This window comes from Cyanistes caeruleus, chromosome 3, assembly GCF_971803275.1.
Source record: "Cyanistes caeruleus chromosome 3, bCyaCae1.hap1.1, whole genome shotgun sequence".
Lineage (NCBI taxonomy): Eukaryota > Metazoa > Chordata > Aves > Passeriformes > Paridae > Cyanistes > Cyanistes caeruleus.
Genome location: NC_141703.1, coordinates 104,095,102 through 104,112,799, shown reverse-complemented (window position 1 = coordinate 104,112,799; position 17,698 = coordinate 104,095,102). Strand labels below are relative to the sequence as shown.

The following is a 17,698-nucleotide window of genomic DNA, read 5'->3' as shown; positions in this document are numbered from 1 at the left end:
TGACATCAGTTGCTGTTATGAAAAGTCAAAACCGGAAACAAATCATAGTAGCTCCCTTTCTGGTGTATTTTTTTTCTAAACAGAGTCTGTTTACTCCAAATCTTTGAAATCTTCTTGATGCAATTTTCAAAATATACAATTTTTATACTACAGCCTTCAAAGCATGTTTGTGTATTAGGAGTCTGACAGCCGTGGTCTTTCGAGAAGTCATGAAAAGTACAGAAAATACAGTGGGGAAAAGAAAAAGGAAGGGAGAAAAGCTTTCCATTTGTTTATGGCTTCTTCAGAAATACTCCTTTTTGGGGTGGAACTTTTTGTGTTTCATCTCTTCTGAAGGTGATTTTCTTTCAAGTTGTCGGCAATATGTGGAAACTTTTTAACATAAATGCAAAATGCCTCAAATTATGAAAATGCTGTGACTAATGACTGAGCAAAAAGTCTTTCTATTTATTTGATACACAGATTCTTATGCATGCTAAAAATGCTCAGTGGAATTACTGTTTGCTGTGTTAGTCTTAGAAGAGAGCAGTCTTTGAAATGGAATAACCACATTAAAAATCAAGTATTTTTAAAGGGCTTAAACACATGATTCTGTTTATTATTGAAGGAAGAACTCTAAAGAAGACAGGCAGTTAAAATGTGTATTCCAGTGTGAAATATACTGGGAAAAGACAATAAAATCTCATATGAAAGACAGTCATGTACAATACCCATGTTAGCTCCTGAGTTCTGTATACAAACAAATACTCTATTAACAAACTTCACACCACATACAAATGGCCACATCTTCACAAAACTTTATCATGAAAGCATAGCACTGATCCTGATTTATTTAATTTTTTTCCAAGTTTGAATTCTCTGTATAATGCTTGGGACAAATGAGAACATGTGTGAAAAGAACCATAAAGAAATTGCCACTGCATAAGCCATTCAGATGGCTCTGTTCTTCCACAAGATAAGGGCCACAGAGAGCTGAATTCAGATTTACCCTACAGTTCTTTTATGCCTCCAGGAAAAAGTACAGGAAATGATAGTCCACTTTAGAGCTCATCTTGGAGAAAAGTGGTGAGAAACAGCTTTAATATTAGTGAGAATTGGCTTGGTATTTTTCAAAGTAGGGTTTGACTGTACCCACATTTTTAATACGATGATATATCAATGAAAATACATTCTGTACACAAATCAGCAAAACACAGCTGAAAATAGAGACAGTGTGATTAATCCATATGTTTTTAAAATAAATATGTACAATATTTACATTTTGGACAGTTCCAGAAATGAACATCTCCAGATCATGAACCACTACCAAAACCAATTCTCTACTATTATAGAAAATGCATTCACTGTACAAATATTTATAAATACTTTAGTATAAACTTTTTCAGGGAAATACCTGTGGATTTATTGAAAAGAGAAACGAGAAATTCTTTTTATCAACTAACATTTAGCTATCAATTGTCCACATATGGAACAGTTTAGAGCATCATGAACCAGAAAAAAAGTAGATTTTCAGTGTTGAGAATATTTTGTTCTGCTTCCGTGCCATCATACTGACAAATGTGATTGTCTTTTCTGAAAACCTGCAGAAAAGCAGCAGGACCGAATCAGTTTGACTCACTGATTGTTATTGACTGCACCATGTCAGACAGGGCTTCTGGGTCTGCTTCTTCTTTACCATTATCTGAATTTTCGGATGAGATGTAGCAGCCAGAATCTCTTGGACAGTCATTTAACTGTGATTTGTCAAAACTCTGGTGGAGGCTTAAGTTCTGAGTCTCCTGATCACCCTCACATTTCTGCTGTTCTTCAACTAGAAAGAAACAAAAAGAAAGAAAAAAATGTCAATACAAGTACCTTGGGAAAGAGCTGAGATAGCAGCATGGCTGATCTTGAAGAACTTTGGAAACAGAGCTGGTAATCTACGCATGACTACATCAATATGTTTTGTCCATCAGAAACAGAAACCTCAGCATCAGAGAATTAAAAGTATGATTACACAAGTGTAACAACATCTGAGTTGACATTGAGGTTGGTCTTTTTCCTTCTGGATGTTTCTCAGAGATGAATGCTGGAGGCTTTGGCCTGATGCTTTATGCTGAGGCCCTTCAGGCTGTGCACAGTGCGTGGTCACCGAGGCCACAGCAGGGATGGAACCTTTCCCCTTCCCCTGCTCACGTATCCCAGAGTGAGGTACTGAATTAACCACAGATCCCACTGGTTTTCTAACACTGTCTAACGCACACTGTCTCCTGAGTGCAACCCCCAGCACCTGATGTGCTCTCTGCAGGGAGACAGAACGCTCTGGCCTTCTGAAGCTCTCGGCACAAAGACGTGGTAACCAGCTTTTCTAAAGCCCCAAGCTTTACTGCAGGAGTGGGTGGCTGATGGAAACTTCCTAAGCTTAGCTTGATATCCAGAAGGTTATTTTCCATAACACAGAAACCTCAGAGGAAGCTAAGATGCTTGATTTCTGCTGCATGGTTTTTGAACACTGTTCCAAAACTAAGTAGAAGCAAATTATCTTGCAAATAATTTTCCCCTGTTTAAGCTGCTGTATGACTAATCTGCTCAAATTCAAAAATCTGGAAATCAGTGGCAGTATCAACAGATCTCTCAAGAGAAGCTCAACAAGAGAGGACATACATGAATATAATGGCTCTTATATGTACTGGTTTAAAATTTCCTCTTCCTGTTCTCTGGTTGTGGAGCACATGTTTACTCACAGTAAATTTCTTAATAAAATAAGCTATAAAATATTAATCTTTCCATTTCCTATTTTTTTTTCCTTGTGCTGTTATCAACCTCCTGTAGCTGTAGATTTACATCAAACTGTATCTGGCTTTCTGAACAAAGTGTAGGGAACACTCATCTCAGAGGAAACATCTCAGAGGAAACAGATGGTTTTGCTCCAGACTTTTAGCCCTTCAGTACCTTTTTGCTTTTGCAAAGAAAGTTCCCTTCTGCCACTTGATTTGTTACTCCTTGGTTAAACAGTCAGTTCTGGATCTTTAGTCATATTTAAACTGTCTGAATTCAAGTTCAGGCAGAATGGAAGTTCAAAGATATGAAGGATTAAATGCTGTGTCAAAATCTAAATCTATTTTAGTTCCTTGAATTTTAAAATTTCCACAAAGAACACCCACACTGACTTGTATTTCACTTGTTGGAAATTATAACATTTGGTAAAAGGGGAAAGACTTTAAATTTGATTTTTTTTTCCTATCTTGTATTGAATAACACAAAATAAATTAGAAATGAAAGACCGAATTTTTTCAGTCTTTTAGAGTGAAATGGAACAGCGGGAGAGTTTCTTCGGAGAACTTTTTCATTGTGTGAGATTTCAATGAGCTTATTTCACAAAGCATTTTGAGCTACTGAGAAACATTTTGAGGAATTGATGGAAGTCCTGTAGATTTGTTTGGCCTGATGGAATCTGCTTAATATCTTCTAGCTTCCAATTGCCTAATAAATTGAAAAACTAAGTTGATTTTTTAAAGAATCCAGACTCAGCTTAGTTATCTTTTCAATGAAGTCTGAGGGTATAGGCATAACCATATTTATTTAGAATAGTAATAACAAAAAAAATTACTTTAAATATTTTCCAAGGAATAAAAGTTCCACCTTGTTCCCAAATAAATTAATGGTTAATTGCACTTGCATGAAAGAGTACACGTCGAAGCAGATTTAATTGATATCTGTAACTGTTTGATCTCCTTCTCACTTTACAGAACACAGTTTGTCATGTCAAATGTTATCTCTCTCTTTGCAGGGAAAATATTTGATCAGGTAGGGCCCAATTGATTTCTGGCTGAAGTCAGGAAGGAATCACAAAGGCACCAGACTGGTGAAGGCACTCCTGCTGCTGTTGGCAGCGACAGAAGGAGTTCAGCACAAACCAGAGCGATGCCTCAGCAGTCCTGAGCATCTTCAACTCCTTGCAGCACCCTCCCACCAGGACAAAGGGAACCAAATCTTGTGCAGCTCTCGGAGCCCTCCTGCCCTGCTGCCTCCCTCCTAATCCCCTTGGCTGCCTAATGCTGCTTGCTGCCCTTTCATCTGCTCTCCAGCATCATCTGCTGCCCTGGCAAGCACTGACCTAAAAAGTGTTAATCCTGTTTACATTTTCAAGGTCAGAGAGAAGCTTCCATCCACTTTGTTTGTTTTACAATGGAAAGAAGACCCAGTAACCATTGGATTAAAAGGAAAATGTGGTCTCAGTCACTGTATTAGTGCCTTGTAACTGCTTGTCTAGGTAATCCGAGCAGTTCCTATGTGAACAACAGATCCTAACTTATATTTTTTTTAATCAATGTCTCCCTAGTGTGTTTCAGGGAAAAATGCACAGACAAGCCTGGAACTGAGATTTAATTATTTATTTATTTATTTATTTATTTATTTTTTAATCTGAATTTAGGTCAATTAGGAAAATGAGAATTTTCTGTTTAGAAGATATACTTATATGTAAATTTCCTGTAAATCTAGTTGAATTTTCTTACATGAAAAACTGAAAACTGAAAATATTCAGGTGTTTGAGACAATAAAAATGTTACATTTTTTTATTGTTCATTCTAATCAGAAAAAGTTGGAAGAACACCCCTCTACCTCCATTTTTATGTAGAAAAGACTGAAAGCAAACTTTGGTGCCATTTTTTTCTCTTTAAAGCAGTCTTAAATATTCTGCAGTAACTACTAAACCACTTGAACAGGATGCTGAGTATCATAAAAATACATGGCATGCAATTTTAGAAGTTTCTTCATGAGAAGAACAAAGCAACTTTTGCTCTTTTTATTCTTTTTACACTTTTGGCTCTTCTATTCCTTTCTACTCAAGTCCTTTTTCTAATATGTACATGCTCAAGTTCTACATTAGGAAAGGTAGGTTTGCTGCCTTAATCTTTGGGACATCAGAAGAAAGCCACACTGCACAGAAAACAGGAATTGATAAAATTAAACTGCCTTTAGATGTTGCAGAATCATCAGAAATAACTATCTTATCAACAAATGGAAGTCCTATCATTTTTCTACAGTACAGCAGTTTCACATAAGATAAATGGCTCTCAGTCACTGTTGTCTATGATATGGCCAGAAGAGCCCAAGATATGCATCATTTTGACACATATATTCCAGTACTCCTTTAGACAGTAGGATTATATTCAGACTTCTGAAAAAAATGTGAGGCCTTTAGCCTTGGTAAGAGATGTGTGATGCATCCCTTATCTTCCTCACTATTTAGACCTTTAAAATGAGGTTTTGTTATTCAATGACTTAGATCTGCACCACACATGCAAGGATAGATTTTTTTCCTTCACCAGCTCTTTTTCCCCTTTCTAATGAGGTTAAAGTCCTGATTAGGGAAGCACTTTAATCTCGGGTTTAAGGAAATTCAACTCAAGAATGCACAGAGGTCACTCTGACTCCTGTAAACCAGATGAGTGGCAGGAAGCTTGCATTTTGTCTTGGACAAAAAGAAGGTCATTCAAGAGCAAACCAAACTTCATGAGTGTGCTCTCTGAGAGTTTGCCTTTGTGAATTTTCTCCAGGAGAACTGGGCTGGGAGTACTGTGCTTTAGGCTGAGTCACTCGCCTGCCCTCCTGGGATGTGCTGTGGTGCTGTACTGAGCAGCACCTTTCAGTAACTAAAGACTCATAATCACAGAATCACAGGGCACTTGGCACAGACCTCTGGAGATCATCTGGTCCAACCCCCTGGAGCAGGTGACACAGGAATGTCACCAGGTGGGTTTGGAATGTCTCTGGAAAGGGAGCAGCTGTTCCAGTGCTCTGCCTCCCTTAAAGAAGTTCTTCATGCTGAGATGAAACTTGTTGTATTTTAGTTTATGGCCATTGCTCCTTACCCTGACACTGGACCCCACTGAACAAAGTGAGTTTCTGAGAATGAAGCCAGACCTCCTTTGAAGGTACACAGGCCACGTATCACCTGTACCAGTTAGACCACCTAAGTGTGAAAATGAAATGAGAACTCACAAAGCATCAGTCTCAGAAAGGATCATCTTGGAGCAGTAAAGGGCAGTAATTCTTGGAAAGGATGCAGAGAACATGAACTGGTTTGTGCAATACTTTGGGTATTCAAATGACTAAATATTTTGTGGATGTTTACAGATATGCAACTTAAAATACAGCATTCACTGAAATCGGTGGCATAGCTTTTGTTGGAGGGAAAAGTTATTGAACAGATGTGAGAACTTGTGGTGAAAACAGGAATGAGAAGCTTCTTTTTTAATCTAAAATCTGCAAGCAAACAGATGTGCCTAAAAAAAAAAGAAAGGTGAAAACTACTAATGCACATGCAAGGACGAGCTTCCTTGGGAAATCTGGCAATATTATGTTCAGGCCAATGAGTTGTACCACAATACAGAAGGGGAGATTGTCTTTGAGCACTATTTGACTGACAAGATACTGTGTGATCCCATGTATTGAAAGGGACTGCCCAGTGTAAAATGGAATTCTTGATGACTGATTCTCACGTAAGGAATGTATCTGAGAACTGAAAGTCATATCTTTATCTATCCCCTACCTTGCTGTCCAATAATAAATAAAGAATAAACATTATTTGGTATTAATAGTGGAATTTAAATTATGATCTGCACTTAAATACGAAAAGTAAGCTAAGGAAAATGATTTTGGGAGATAAGTGTAAAATATTATCCCCCAAATTGCACACATTCACCTTTTGGGATCTTTCCATAAAATTAACTGCATGCATATATCCAATGAAGTCTATTTTTTCTTTAGCTCAGAGTAGCTTTGGACGAGTGTAACCCAGTGGATTTCAGGGATGAACCTCTTGATTTAAATCATCTATGAGAGAAGAGAATCAAGCCTATCTTGCACACACAAAAATGTGTGTCCTGGGAAGTGGTCAAGAGAAGAAGTTCCAAACTTCTTTTATTACTTTATTCATTAACCATCCAGCAACTGCTTCACTTTAAAAATAGCATCCTACAAAAGCACAGACATCCATCTCCTGTCTAGAAGCCATCTGGGAGAAGAATGGAAAGCTATTAAGAAATACTTTATGAAAAGCCTTTTTTTCTTTTTTTTTTTCCTCACAGCCATGAATTCATGGAAACCAAGACTTTTGCCCCAAATATATAGGTCTGACCAACTTATAGAAAATATAAAATGATGTCTGAGGAGGGGGAGAAGGTCATGAGGAGATTACAAATCCTTTCAGTTTTAGGATAGCCTTGCTACGTGAAGTACATGAAGATGATGAATTTGGGCCTGGACTCCCAAGAAAAGGGAGAAAGAAGATAGTACAGTAATAGAAAGAAAAATATGCTTAAAAAACTTTCTGAGGTAGCATTTGCTAAATAAAACTTACATTTTAAATTGATGGTATAAGATGGGTAAAATTTATTCTTTCAAATTCATTCAGGTCTGTCGTGGTTTTAAAGTCTAAATCAAATGTAAGATTAAAAAAAATCACTGCCAAAAATCCTATGTTTTGCATGGCTTTAAGTAGCATATAATGTGGAAACAACTGCTGCAGGTCTTTTGGTTAGAAAACTCAATAAATGTTTATTCTGCAAAATGAATTATACAGCACAAGTATGTGTCATGAAGATATTACTTAGTATAACATACAATAAATGTCAAGAAAAAGCCAAGGAATGACAAAGAAATTAAAAGCCTTGTAAAAACCTCTGGACATCTCACAAGATCATGTTTCACATTAAAGAAATATGAAATGTTGTTTTACTGCATTTATAGGAGGATCTAGTAAAATGAGGCTAGGTTCCAGCACACTTGGCTGTCTGAGTAATAGCAGTGTCACCAAAACTCAGAAACCCTTGTATTTCAACTCTGGACCACACCTGACTCTCCATCCATTAATCAAACATGTGCTTCATGGAAGCATGAATGGAATGCAGAGACATGGAATTCTTCCAAGCTCTGTGAGAAAGATGGAACTAGAACAGTAAATACAGTCTATGGCCTTAGCTTATTTTTTAATAAAGCTTACTTTTAAAAAGTGAACTTTTTACCTGGAAAGTGCTGAAATTCTATCTAGAATTCTCTTGGCCAGTAAACAGATTACATTGTAGCTGTGGGTAATTATGCAGTTCACTTCTAAGCAATGCACAAAATCAATTTTAATTAAAAAATCATTTATGCTGGACTGAGCCATGCCCATTTAGGAAAAAAAGTATATTGACCCAGGAAAGTTCAGTCCAGATGCAGAATTCACTTTCTCAGTAGCACCCAGCTCTTTCAACCCAATTTTCTAATCTGATTGACAGAAGGACAAAGAGGTCAAATGATTTGTACAATGTCAGACTCATGTGGAGCTTATCCCCAAGATCATCTTGACGCCCTGTCTTTTGTTATAACAACTTAACAGATAGCTTCTCTCCATTTTGGTCTTTAGTATCCTCCTTTCTGGAACAGGTTGTTCAGTTCTGTTCCCACCAGTCACATGACAAATGCTCTGATCCCTTTGCAACCAGGCAAGGCAAGGATTCAAGAATCAGACTAGGACAATATTTACTCATGGCTTACCCTAAAATATACACAAGCAGAAGTTAACTACACTTAAATGAATGCTTATAGCTGGCATGACACAAAAAGGTGTTTTGGTTTTGGTCCCTGTGAGCATTCATAAATTCTGGGAAAATTATTTGATTGCATTTGAATACTGGAAAGATTTGCTACACCTGTCTTAAGTGCATGTGAAACAAATATTCATTTAGTCTCTTGAAATAAGACTACAGTGTCGCCACTGATTCTGAAACATGGACCACTTTATAAGATTTAATGTTTTTATTCCCAGAGCTGTTACAAGAATTTGAACTATTAGACTACCATGCAGATAACATCAGGGATACTGTTTCACCTGGAAAAGTGACTTAATCCTATACTGCCAATGTAGGAAGAACTCAATTTGGATAAAAAGGTGAATATATTCATTTTCAGTATATGGAACATGTAAGGACCTTGCCAAGCTTGGTTCTTGCACAGGTGCAATGTAGATCATTAAGTGTTAAGACACCAGTATCAAAAGCTGCTTGCTCTGCTTTTTTGTTACCCAGCAAATATAAATAGCAAACCACACTCTCACCACTACGGAGTAGTTTGGCACTCGTGTGGTCTGTTACAAACCATTATGTTTCAGTTTGGCTTTCACACTGATGCAGAACTGAAAATTACAATCTAACATTTTTCTTTACTATTTTTCTGGTGTTAAATATGGAAAAACATTCACAGTAAAAAGTACAGAAAGTGTAGCAAGGCTGGTTCCCCAAAAAACACACTATACTCAGTATATACATTTTCGGGTGACTTTCTGGCAGTTCCCTGTGATAAAACTGCAAAATGTAACCCTTTTTTTTTTCTGGATTTACTCTCTCAATCGTTGCTTCTACATAGACAGCCCTTCCAGAGTTCTTTTCAAACCTGTCATCTCACAGAGCTATAGACCAGAAAGAACTTCTAAACCTGGAGGGCAAAGAAAACCTTTCTAATGCCACTCTAATATGTTTGAAAGAGCCTTTCTCTGGAAGCTAAATAAGAACAACTTAATGTACAAATAGGGTTCCAAAAAAAAGCCCAAACATTCAGGAAAAAAAAAAAAGGAAAGCTGCCTACATACTTAGGAGATAATAAGTGGATGCTCTCAAAAACTGATATTAAACTATCCCAGGAAGACATTGTTTATCCTTCTCTCTCTTTCCTATGCTTCATAATTGGAAATGCACATTTCATTACAGGACTGCTCAGCACAGGGGGAGTATGCACAAATATTAAAGAAGAAAACACCTCCTGTTTTCATGTCTAATTAAGTAGATGTTTGGCTGTAGTTTCTGCAAAATTGACATAAATTATATACAATTCAAAGTCAGACTGAAAATATCATGAGAAAAGTTTTTTCCTGTTCTGTATCCTAGCTTTTCTACTCCCCATGAAAGGAACAAGTGAAGAAAACAAAATGGTGATCAATACATGTGCATATACATACCCCATAGGTTCAAATGTTGGGAGCTCACCAGAAGCACAAGTTAGATTAATTTTGAGAGAAGAATGCAAACCAGCTATTAGTGTATATATATATATTTTTAAAATGCTTTCCTACAAAAGAAGCTAATTTGGATAAGGACTTAAGTGTGATGAAGCAAGGGAAGAAAAAGTTTGTAATTACCTGCAGAATGCTATTCAAAAAATTAAAGAAAATTCTTTACTGGAGCAGTTTGAACTAAGCTCTCTTTTGCTTAATGTACTAGTGCATATATTCTTAACAAATCTTAAACACTTACTGTCATAGTCCTGGAGATTTTCAATTGCTGCTAACAATCTTGCCCTGTCTTCTGGGTTTGAAATATTTAGTTCAATAAGGTGGCTTTCCTGTAGATCCTTTAAGTCCTCTAGAGTTTCATAGCCATTCAGCAGGAGGGTTGAGGCATATTCCTGTGAAAGGAAACAAGCAAATTCTCTCAGGGAAACAAGCTCTATGTTTAGTTGAGGAATAGGTACTATCTCACTTTTTGGCCAAGATGAAATGAGCTCCATTCTCCAGTCCAGTTGCCTGACCTTTGGCAGAGGTGGAAAGCAAGAGGGAACAGAGGCAGAGATGCCTGGGAATCCTCCTGGCCATGCCAGCATCTGTGCCTGAACTCCACAGCACAGTCAGCAGCAAACAGGACCAGGGCAGAGCTCTGTCAGAATTATTTAATCTGCTGAGTGTCTGGACTGTTGTGGGTCACTCCATGAGTGTCTCCCAGGCTGAGCCCAGGAGGGCTCTGGGGAAAGGAGTGCTCTGCCTTTTCACAGGAGGAACCCTCGATAAGGGGAGAAGCAGAGGGTGCCCTCGTCCCTGCTGTGTCACACAAGGTCCCCCTTGAGCTGTGTGTCGACTCAGTACAAAACTCTGTGCATGCTCCAGGGAAAGGAGTGTTTGCATCAGCAGCAAAGCAATTACCCTTATTAAAAATGTTACTTGTAAATCATGACCTCATTACACTTTGACACTCAGTCAAGATCTAGGGTTGCAGAGAGGGGGAGAGGCGTAACACGAGCATAGTGCAAAAACACTATTGCTCCCTAAAGATTACAAGAAATTGGAAACAAAATTCTCAGTTTTGGCACTGGAGTCAGACTGCAGCTCTGTCCCTGAGATGTCCACAGCCACACATCTGCTATACTTAGACACACAACTGCAGTCAGGCTGACCTGACAAGTCTCCAGCGTCTCTCTCTGACTGGAGACTCCTAGCCCAGCCACAAGATGAAGTAAAATGCAGTTCTATAAACCACTCATGATGCCTTTCCTGGTTTTAAAAATTGAGGGTCAGATATGGTTAAGGGATTAGGGTTTTTTAACCTCAGTATTTTAGTAAGGATCCTTATTGGTGCCTCACTTGGCCAAGGTGGAATGCACCACAGTGCACACACGATAGATTGCCTATATAATTTATAGACCTTACAAATTAGCATATGTGACAAGGATACCCCAATGGGAGGCCTGCATGAATGGTGTGATATTCCCCCATCCATGGAATTTCCCCCTGGATGGTCCAAATCTCCATTTCACAGGATATGTTCTGGAGAGAATCTTGTTTTCCCAAGACAGAGCTTTCCAGCCTCCTATTACGAGGCCTTTAGGAGGTTTGGTCTCCTGGCCTGACAGAACACTAAGCTAAGTTATCAGACTTAAGGAGTTACAGTATGCATGCCAAGAGTACTGAGGATACATAGAAGTTATATAAAATGCATATAAAAGAAAAGGCAAAAAATCATCTTGGCATCTTTCATAGATGAAAGACACGAGGTTGCTTTGCTTTGCTTTGCTGACATCAAAACTGCTGAAACCTGCCTTTCTCCTCCTGCCTGTAAATGACATTCAAACCCAAGTGCACAGAAAGGGAACACTTCAAACAGAGCTGGGAAATGCCTTGGCTGACCTGCAGATGGACACATTCCAGGAGCTCTTGCAATGTTTTAGGCTTGGTCCTTTTCTTTCCTCGGTGTGGGTTTATCTTTCTGGGTGCAGCTTCTTCTTCCAAGATAATATCCACGTAAATGAACTTGAAATTTCCTACTTTGTTGTTCAGCATGCCTGTCCATATGCCCATGGGAGTTTTGCAGATGATATCTATGATGTCTCCTTTCTAGAACAATAAAAAAAGCACACCACTGCTTACACCTCTGGTTTGTTTTATGTAGCTTTTCCTCTATAGACAAAAACCAGCTCTAGTCAGTGCAAAGTAACTTTTTTTAATTACCTAGATTTAGTGCCTTCGCTTTTATAAAATCCCAGGAAAATAATTACAGAAAGTGGAGCTAGTCCTTATCTCCAAACCTTTGTGAAGGAGAGGTGAGCATAAGCAGCCCCTCTCACTATTTTTGTGCTCCACTTGGTCCCTGAAAAGGGATAGGGTTGCATCAGCAATTAACTTTTGTCACGGGCAGTGGGCACAGTTTTGGCAAAAAGCAAGGGATTACTGTAAGGTTATTTTCAAAATATGTGCCATAGCATTTACAGAATAATCTTATTATCTGACCTCTCAAGTGTCTTCAAAAACAGATAGCTGATCTATGTGAAAGGTGGACTCCTACCTATTTTACAGTAAAACAAACACTAGCTACATTTCTCAAAGATAATAAAGAACATTTAACTCATCAAACATGAGTGCTTAAAAGGGTGACAGCACAGCTATTTCAAGAGGGCTTTTTGGTAAAGGTTTTCACAGCATCACTGTGGGAACCAAGGTCTCAGCTCAGGAAAACGATCGTTCTGAGTAATCCCAGCAGTAAAAAGGCTCTCACAAAGTCATGCACCCTACACAACTTACTCCCAAGGACCTCAAAAATGAGCCCTATCTTCTTGGCATCTATCACAGAAAAATGTTGAAAGCCTTTGAAGAGTTATCCAACAAATGACAACTTCATTTGGGATTCTGTTACAAAGTTAAAAATCAAACTGTTTGTTAAGATGTGTCCACAGTTCCAAGACTTACATCTTTTCTGGTCTGGTCAAGGAACAGGGAGTCAAGGGGTCGCCCTAGTTTTGGTGACCACAAACCCAAGTACAAAATTGTCTGTGAGCTGGTGACCTGCTGGTGACCTGCTTTATGTAGAACATGGGGCTCAGAGCTGTGAGCACATTTGAAATGGAAACAAAACAAACATTTATTTAAAGGTCACATAATAAGCACACGTTATTCTACAAACTCATGCAAGCTCAGGAACTTCAGATGTGGATGAAGTGGCTCCAAGCCAAGCTGCAGATGCACTTTAAATTCAGATTCAAGATACTGAAATTTTGTGTGATAAATAATTAGGATTTCAACCCTAAGTATTAGTTTATAATTCCAAAATACACCACCCTAGTGATTAAAAAGAAACCTATATGAGCCAGCAGATATTTGCCATTTCATGATCAGTTAAATAGTTTAAACTGTTGAACTGTATTAAAAGAAATGAGCTAGATGTGGGTGGAAGTGGAGGGCAAGTGCTGAAGAATACAAGTACCGGCAGAGCAACAGTTGTCATGTAGAGAGAAGGAGAGGAGGAGAGGGATTCTATGTGAGATACAGGATTTGGCAAAAACAAGAAGCTGTGAAGAAGAAAAGAATCTGAAGGGCTGGGTTTTTTTAGCAATGTTCAACTGGGCCCCTCTTTGTTGCTCCTCTTCCTCACTCACACATCCCAGATACCCCTTGCCATCTCTGGGCTGAAGAACATTCACAGTTCAAACACTGGCTTAAAGAAAAGTTTAATGGAAAGGAAAACTGTTTTTATTAAAGACAATGGGTGCCACTGAGCTCGGGATATATCCTAGTTGTGACTGGGAAAGCTTGGGAGACAACTTCACATCCCATGAGACTTTTCTCTTTCTTACTCCAGACCATGTATGTGGGAAGCAGCATGTATTTTACTCTGAGGAAAGCTGGGGTATGTGGGGAGATACCATGAAGAGGTTTTTACCTGGAATCTGTGCCTTAAAAAGCCTTTAGCAGCACTTGGTTTTGCAGCCTTGTCTGAACTAAGCCCTTATAGAAGCATTGCAAAACCAGATCGGCCTTGCTGTTAGAGATTTCCACATGCTTAAGCAGTTACAAATTAATTATTAAATGTATTATTTACACGTAAAAATTGGTCCCCCAGGCACTGTTAGTGGGAAAGGAGGAATCCTGGTGGTTCTCACCTTGATTTTCAGCGAGTCAGTGTCATAGGGACTCGGTGTGAAGTCGGTGTGGACTTTGGCTCGGCCGCAGAAGGGCCCATTGTACGGGACCTCGTCGTCAAAGCGCAGGCTGTCCCTGTTGCTCGTGCCATCGGAGCAGCTGGTCACCCCACCTGGGAGAGAGACAGCTTGAGACACCCCTGCACCAAATGCCCAGACTTGCAACTCTGCAAACAGCCCAAAGGAAAGAGTTCCAAACCACAGAAACAGAGACAGAGGGTATTCTGTGTGAGTTTGACAAGCTCCAGGATAACTACATTCAGTAAAAATCATTCTGTAAGAGACAGAAGAAAATGGGTAGGAGATCTTTCATTAATATCTTCCCTAAAGTAATCTTTTTCTGGTGATGATACTAATAGACTACACATTTTATTTACAGACTTTTTGAAATATTACCTCTGCAGATTAATAAAATGTACCCTAAAAGTGCAATTTAGGGAATTAATTCTGCTGAACTTCTCCTGTTTATTCAGAGAAATGAAAACAAGTACTGTAGAAGTTATTTTATTTCATTCCAGAGCTAGCTGAAACATCAAAGGAACCTGCATTGCAGAGGGAAATTTTAATCTTATCAACATTTCTGCCTGTCATTTTATCCAAGCTGAGCAATAAAATATCAGCAGAGTAATTCAAGCAAATTTGAGCAAGCTCTGCAGTATCCCATCCAAATATGTTTTTAGATAAGAGCAGCGGTGTGTTGGAAGTAAACTCCCATATACGACTTTCACAAATCACGTCACAGAAAATGATCATAAAAAGGGTTTTGTTCGAGGTGATTGCTTAAGTGCACAGTTCCATCTCAGGGCCAGATTAACTCTAAGTGCAAATGGTCTGGACTGCAGCTCCAGTCTGCACTCAGGGCTCGGGCAGTGGCTGCAGGGTGGCACAGCAGGCCTGCACCCAGCGAATATCCACAGCAGAGCACACTGAGAGAGGTGGAGGCACATTTCTCATCAGAGATCCTCTGCCCTCCAACTGAGACTACCCTGGTGGGGAGGGTTTTCAGGTGGGCTGTGTCTCTGCATCATGTCCCAAAGCTGCCAGGCCAGACCCACACCCCACACATCTCAGAGAGATTTTGTCTGCCTCATCTCCAGGGCAAAGGATGAGCTCACAGCCAGTCTGCCAGGAGAGGATGCTTGTGTGGCTTCACCCAGTGATTGCAAACCCAGCATCATGGCAGTGATAACCCCACAAAAATTCATGTCTCTTTTTTTCTTCAGTTAGCATTTCCACTCTTAAAAACACTCAACTTATTTCTGGATAGATGTTTACCTACCCCAGCTGCTACCCATTTAACCAAATTACACTTTTGTCTGCCAGAATGAAGAGCTCTCTACCATCACATTTTTGATCACCAGCTCTGATTCCACAGACATAAGCAATAACTATATTGATCCAGTGAATAAGAAGTATAGTCTTGTACTTACTTGATGAGCTCTGGCCACTGTTCAAACTATAAAGACTTTCCAAAGAGTCACTGGTTTTTAGGGAGACCTTCTCAGTGTGTGTTCCACCACCAGGATCACTGTCATCTTTCCCCTCTTCATTCTTTAACACAAAAATCAAATGTTAACCCCCAAGAAATGTATTTTGGAGAAATATTTTTTTGTCTGTTTTAAAGCATCATTGGAGATTAGCTCATCATTGCAGTTTATTAAGAACTCTTTTGTGAGAGTAGGCATTTTAGAACTTTGCCTGGTACTAACCATGCCCAACCATCACCCCTAGTATTTTATGATCCTGGAGAAATTCCCTGTCTTGTTTCTGTCCCACTCACTTCATCCCATCCCTGCTCAAACAGCTAAGCTAGGAAGACTGCAGCACACCATGGCAGAGCTGAAAGCTTGTAATGGGAAAAATTTGTAGGCAGCCTGATAAGATTTTGTCTGCTTGTCTCAGAGAGGGAAATACAAAGCTCAGTTCTGAAAGCAGGTGGTGAAGAGCTGGCTGACACAGCTGTGTTTTGCACTGAGCTTCTGGAGATGGTGGTTACTTGGTGGCAGGCTGGGGACAGCTTGCACACATGTAGGGCACTGGTGTGTTCTAGCACCGTGCTCACCACACTGCCCAACATTCACCCTGTCCTCGAAATCCAGTGCATTTAAGAATTAAAAGGTACATCTTTCTCTCACAAAGTCTAATGGTGTATGAAATTGGCCCCTTGAGTTTATACCAATAAATCACACCTCAGGAATCCCAGCCTGTTAAAACAATAAGATCCATATTTCAGTCACAGTTAAGTTAGAGAGGATGCAACAGATACATGAAATAGGGATGATCTTTCAAAGCAAGAGATTTTTCAGCAGAATTCATCATGTTGCCAGTGCATATGATATCCTGATGCAACTGAAACTTCTTTCAGCACATTGTATTTGGGAAAAAAATTAGTTATTCACCAGTCAGATGATGAAGCAAAGGTGACAGTGCAAATGTGAAGTAGAGACCCATATAGATACATATCAGACACTGAAATGAAGAACTGCACTGGTTTTTAACAAGAACAGTGCTTGTTACACCAGTCAGCAGGATAACAGATTAATCAGGAGTCTGGTATTGATTGTCATCATCTCCTGCAGGAATGAAGATCATGCTACATGTGTGTTCAACCAGATAATCCATTGAATTTCTCTCATGGAAGTTGTTGCTTTAAATATGCAGAAAGGAAATATAAAAATATAATACAAAGATCATGGATTGCATTTAAAAAAAAAACAACAAAAAAACAACTAAACTAATGAAATACAAATCTTTGTCTTAGTCCTCCAAAAACTATTCAAGGCTATCCTGTGAAAATTATTTTCTATTTGTGAGGTTCCTCATTTGACATGTTAGATAGGATACAGACTAGCTAGAACTAGATTTTTTTAGGATTGTTAAGTATGACAAGTTTTTTTCTTTATGTTTTGAAATTTTGGAACTTACTGATACAAAGTACTGAGAAAACAGGATTTTCAGTATGTGCAGGATATGTTTTTTATGTTTAATAAAGATAGTTTCAGTAAGATTAGATAAGGTAGAAGGAGATAAGGCATATGACTTGGAATTCTCTAGGTTCCTGGCTGACCTTTACAAAATGGACTTCAGAAATAATTATTGTATTAGGAGATGAATTCTTCTAATGAGGCTTTCTGTACACACTGAGCATCAGACTGATGATGGGGTGCAGCCAATACTCCCCCATGTCCACATGAGGAGGTTTTCTTGTGCTCATACACACATGCTCATACAAATGTTCCTTGATGAAAAAGCAAAATTAAATGATGTGAAACTCTTATGACTCTCTTGGGCCCTTACTATGTGATTTGTGTGTACACTAAAATTCACATGAGAGAACAGGTACATACCAAAAGCTGGCTTAATTCAGTATGTGTTGTTACCCTGGTTTTATGATTTGTCACAACTGAGGACAGTTGAATCATGAACAGAAAAAAAATGCACATAATATTTTTACTTCAAATGTATTTCCAACAAACACAAGGCTCTTAGGCTGTAT

At 38.8% G+C, this 17,698-nt stretch overlaps 1 protein-coding gene across 6 annotated transcripts in view; it reads right to left on the bottom strand.

Annotated features, from left to right (window-relative positions):
- Window positions 1-565: 565 nt before the first annotated feature.
- SAMSN1 (SAM domain, SH3 domain and nuclear localization signals 1) overlaps window positions 566-17,698 on the bottom strand; it is a 119,690-nt gene continuing 102,557 nt past the window's right edge. For all 6 annotated transcript variants that reach the window (XM_086883496.1, XM_086883498.1, XM_086883499.1 and 3 more), the window contains 5 exons: window positions 15,633-15,753; window positions 14,164-14,315; window positions 11,918-12,124; window positions 10,275-10,425; window positions 566-1,810 (listed from right to left, as the gene is read on the bottom strand). In XM_086883496.1, coding sequence (XP_086739622.1) covers window positions 1,605-1,810; window positions 10,275-10,425; window positions 11,918-12,124; window positions 14,164-14,315; window positions 15,633-15,753 — 837 coding nt within the window. In that variant the 3' untranslated portion in view covers window positions 566-1,604. The remainder of the gene's footprint in view (window positions 1,811-10,274; window positions 10,426-11,917; window positions 12,125-14,163; window positions 14,316-15,632; window positions 15,754-17,698) is intronic.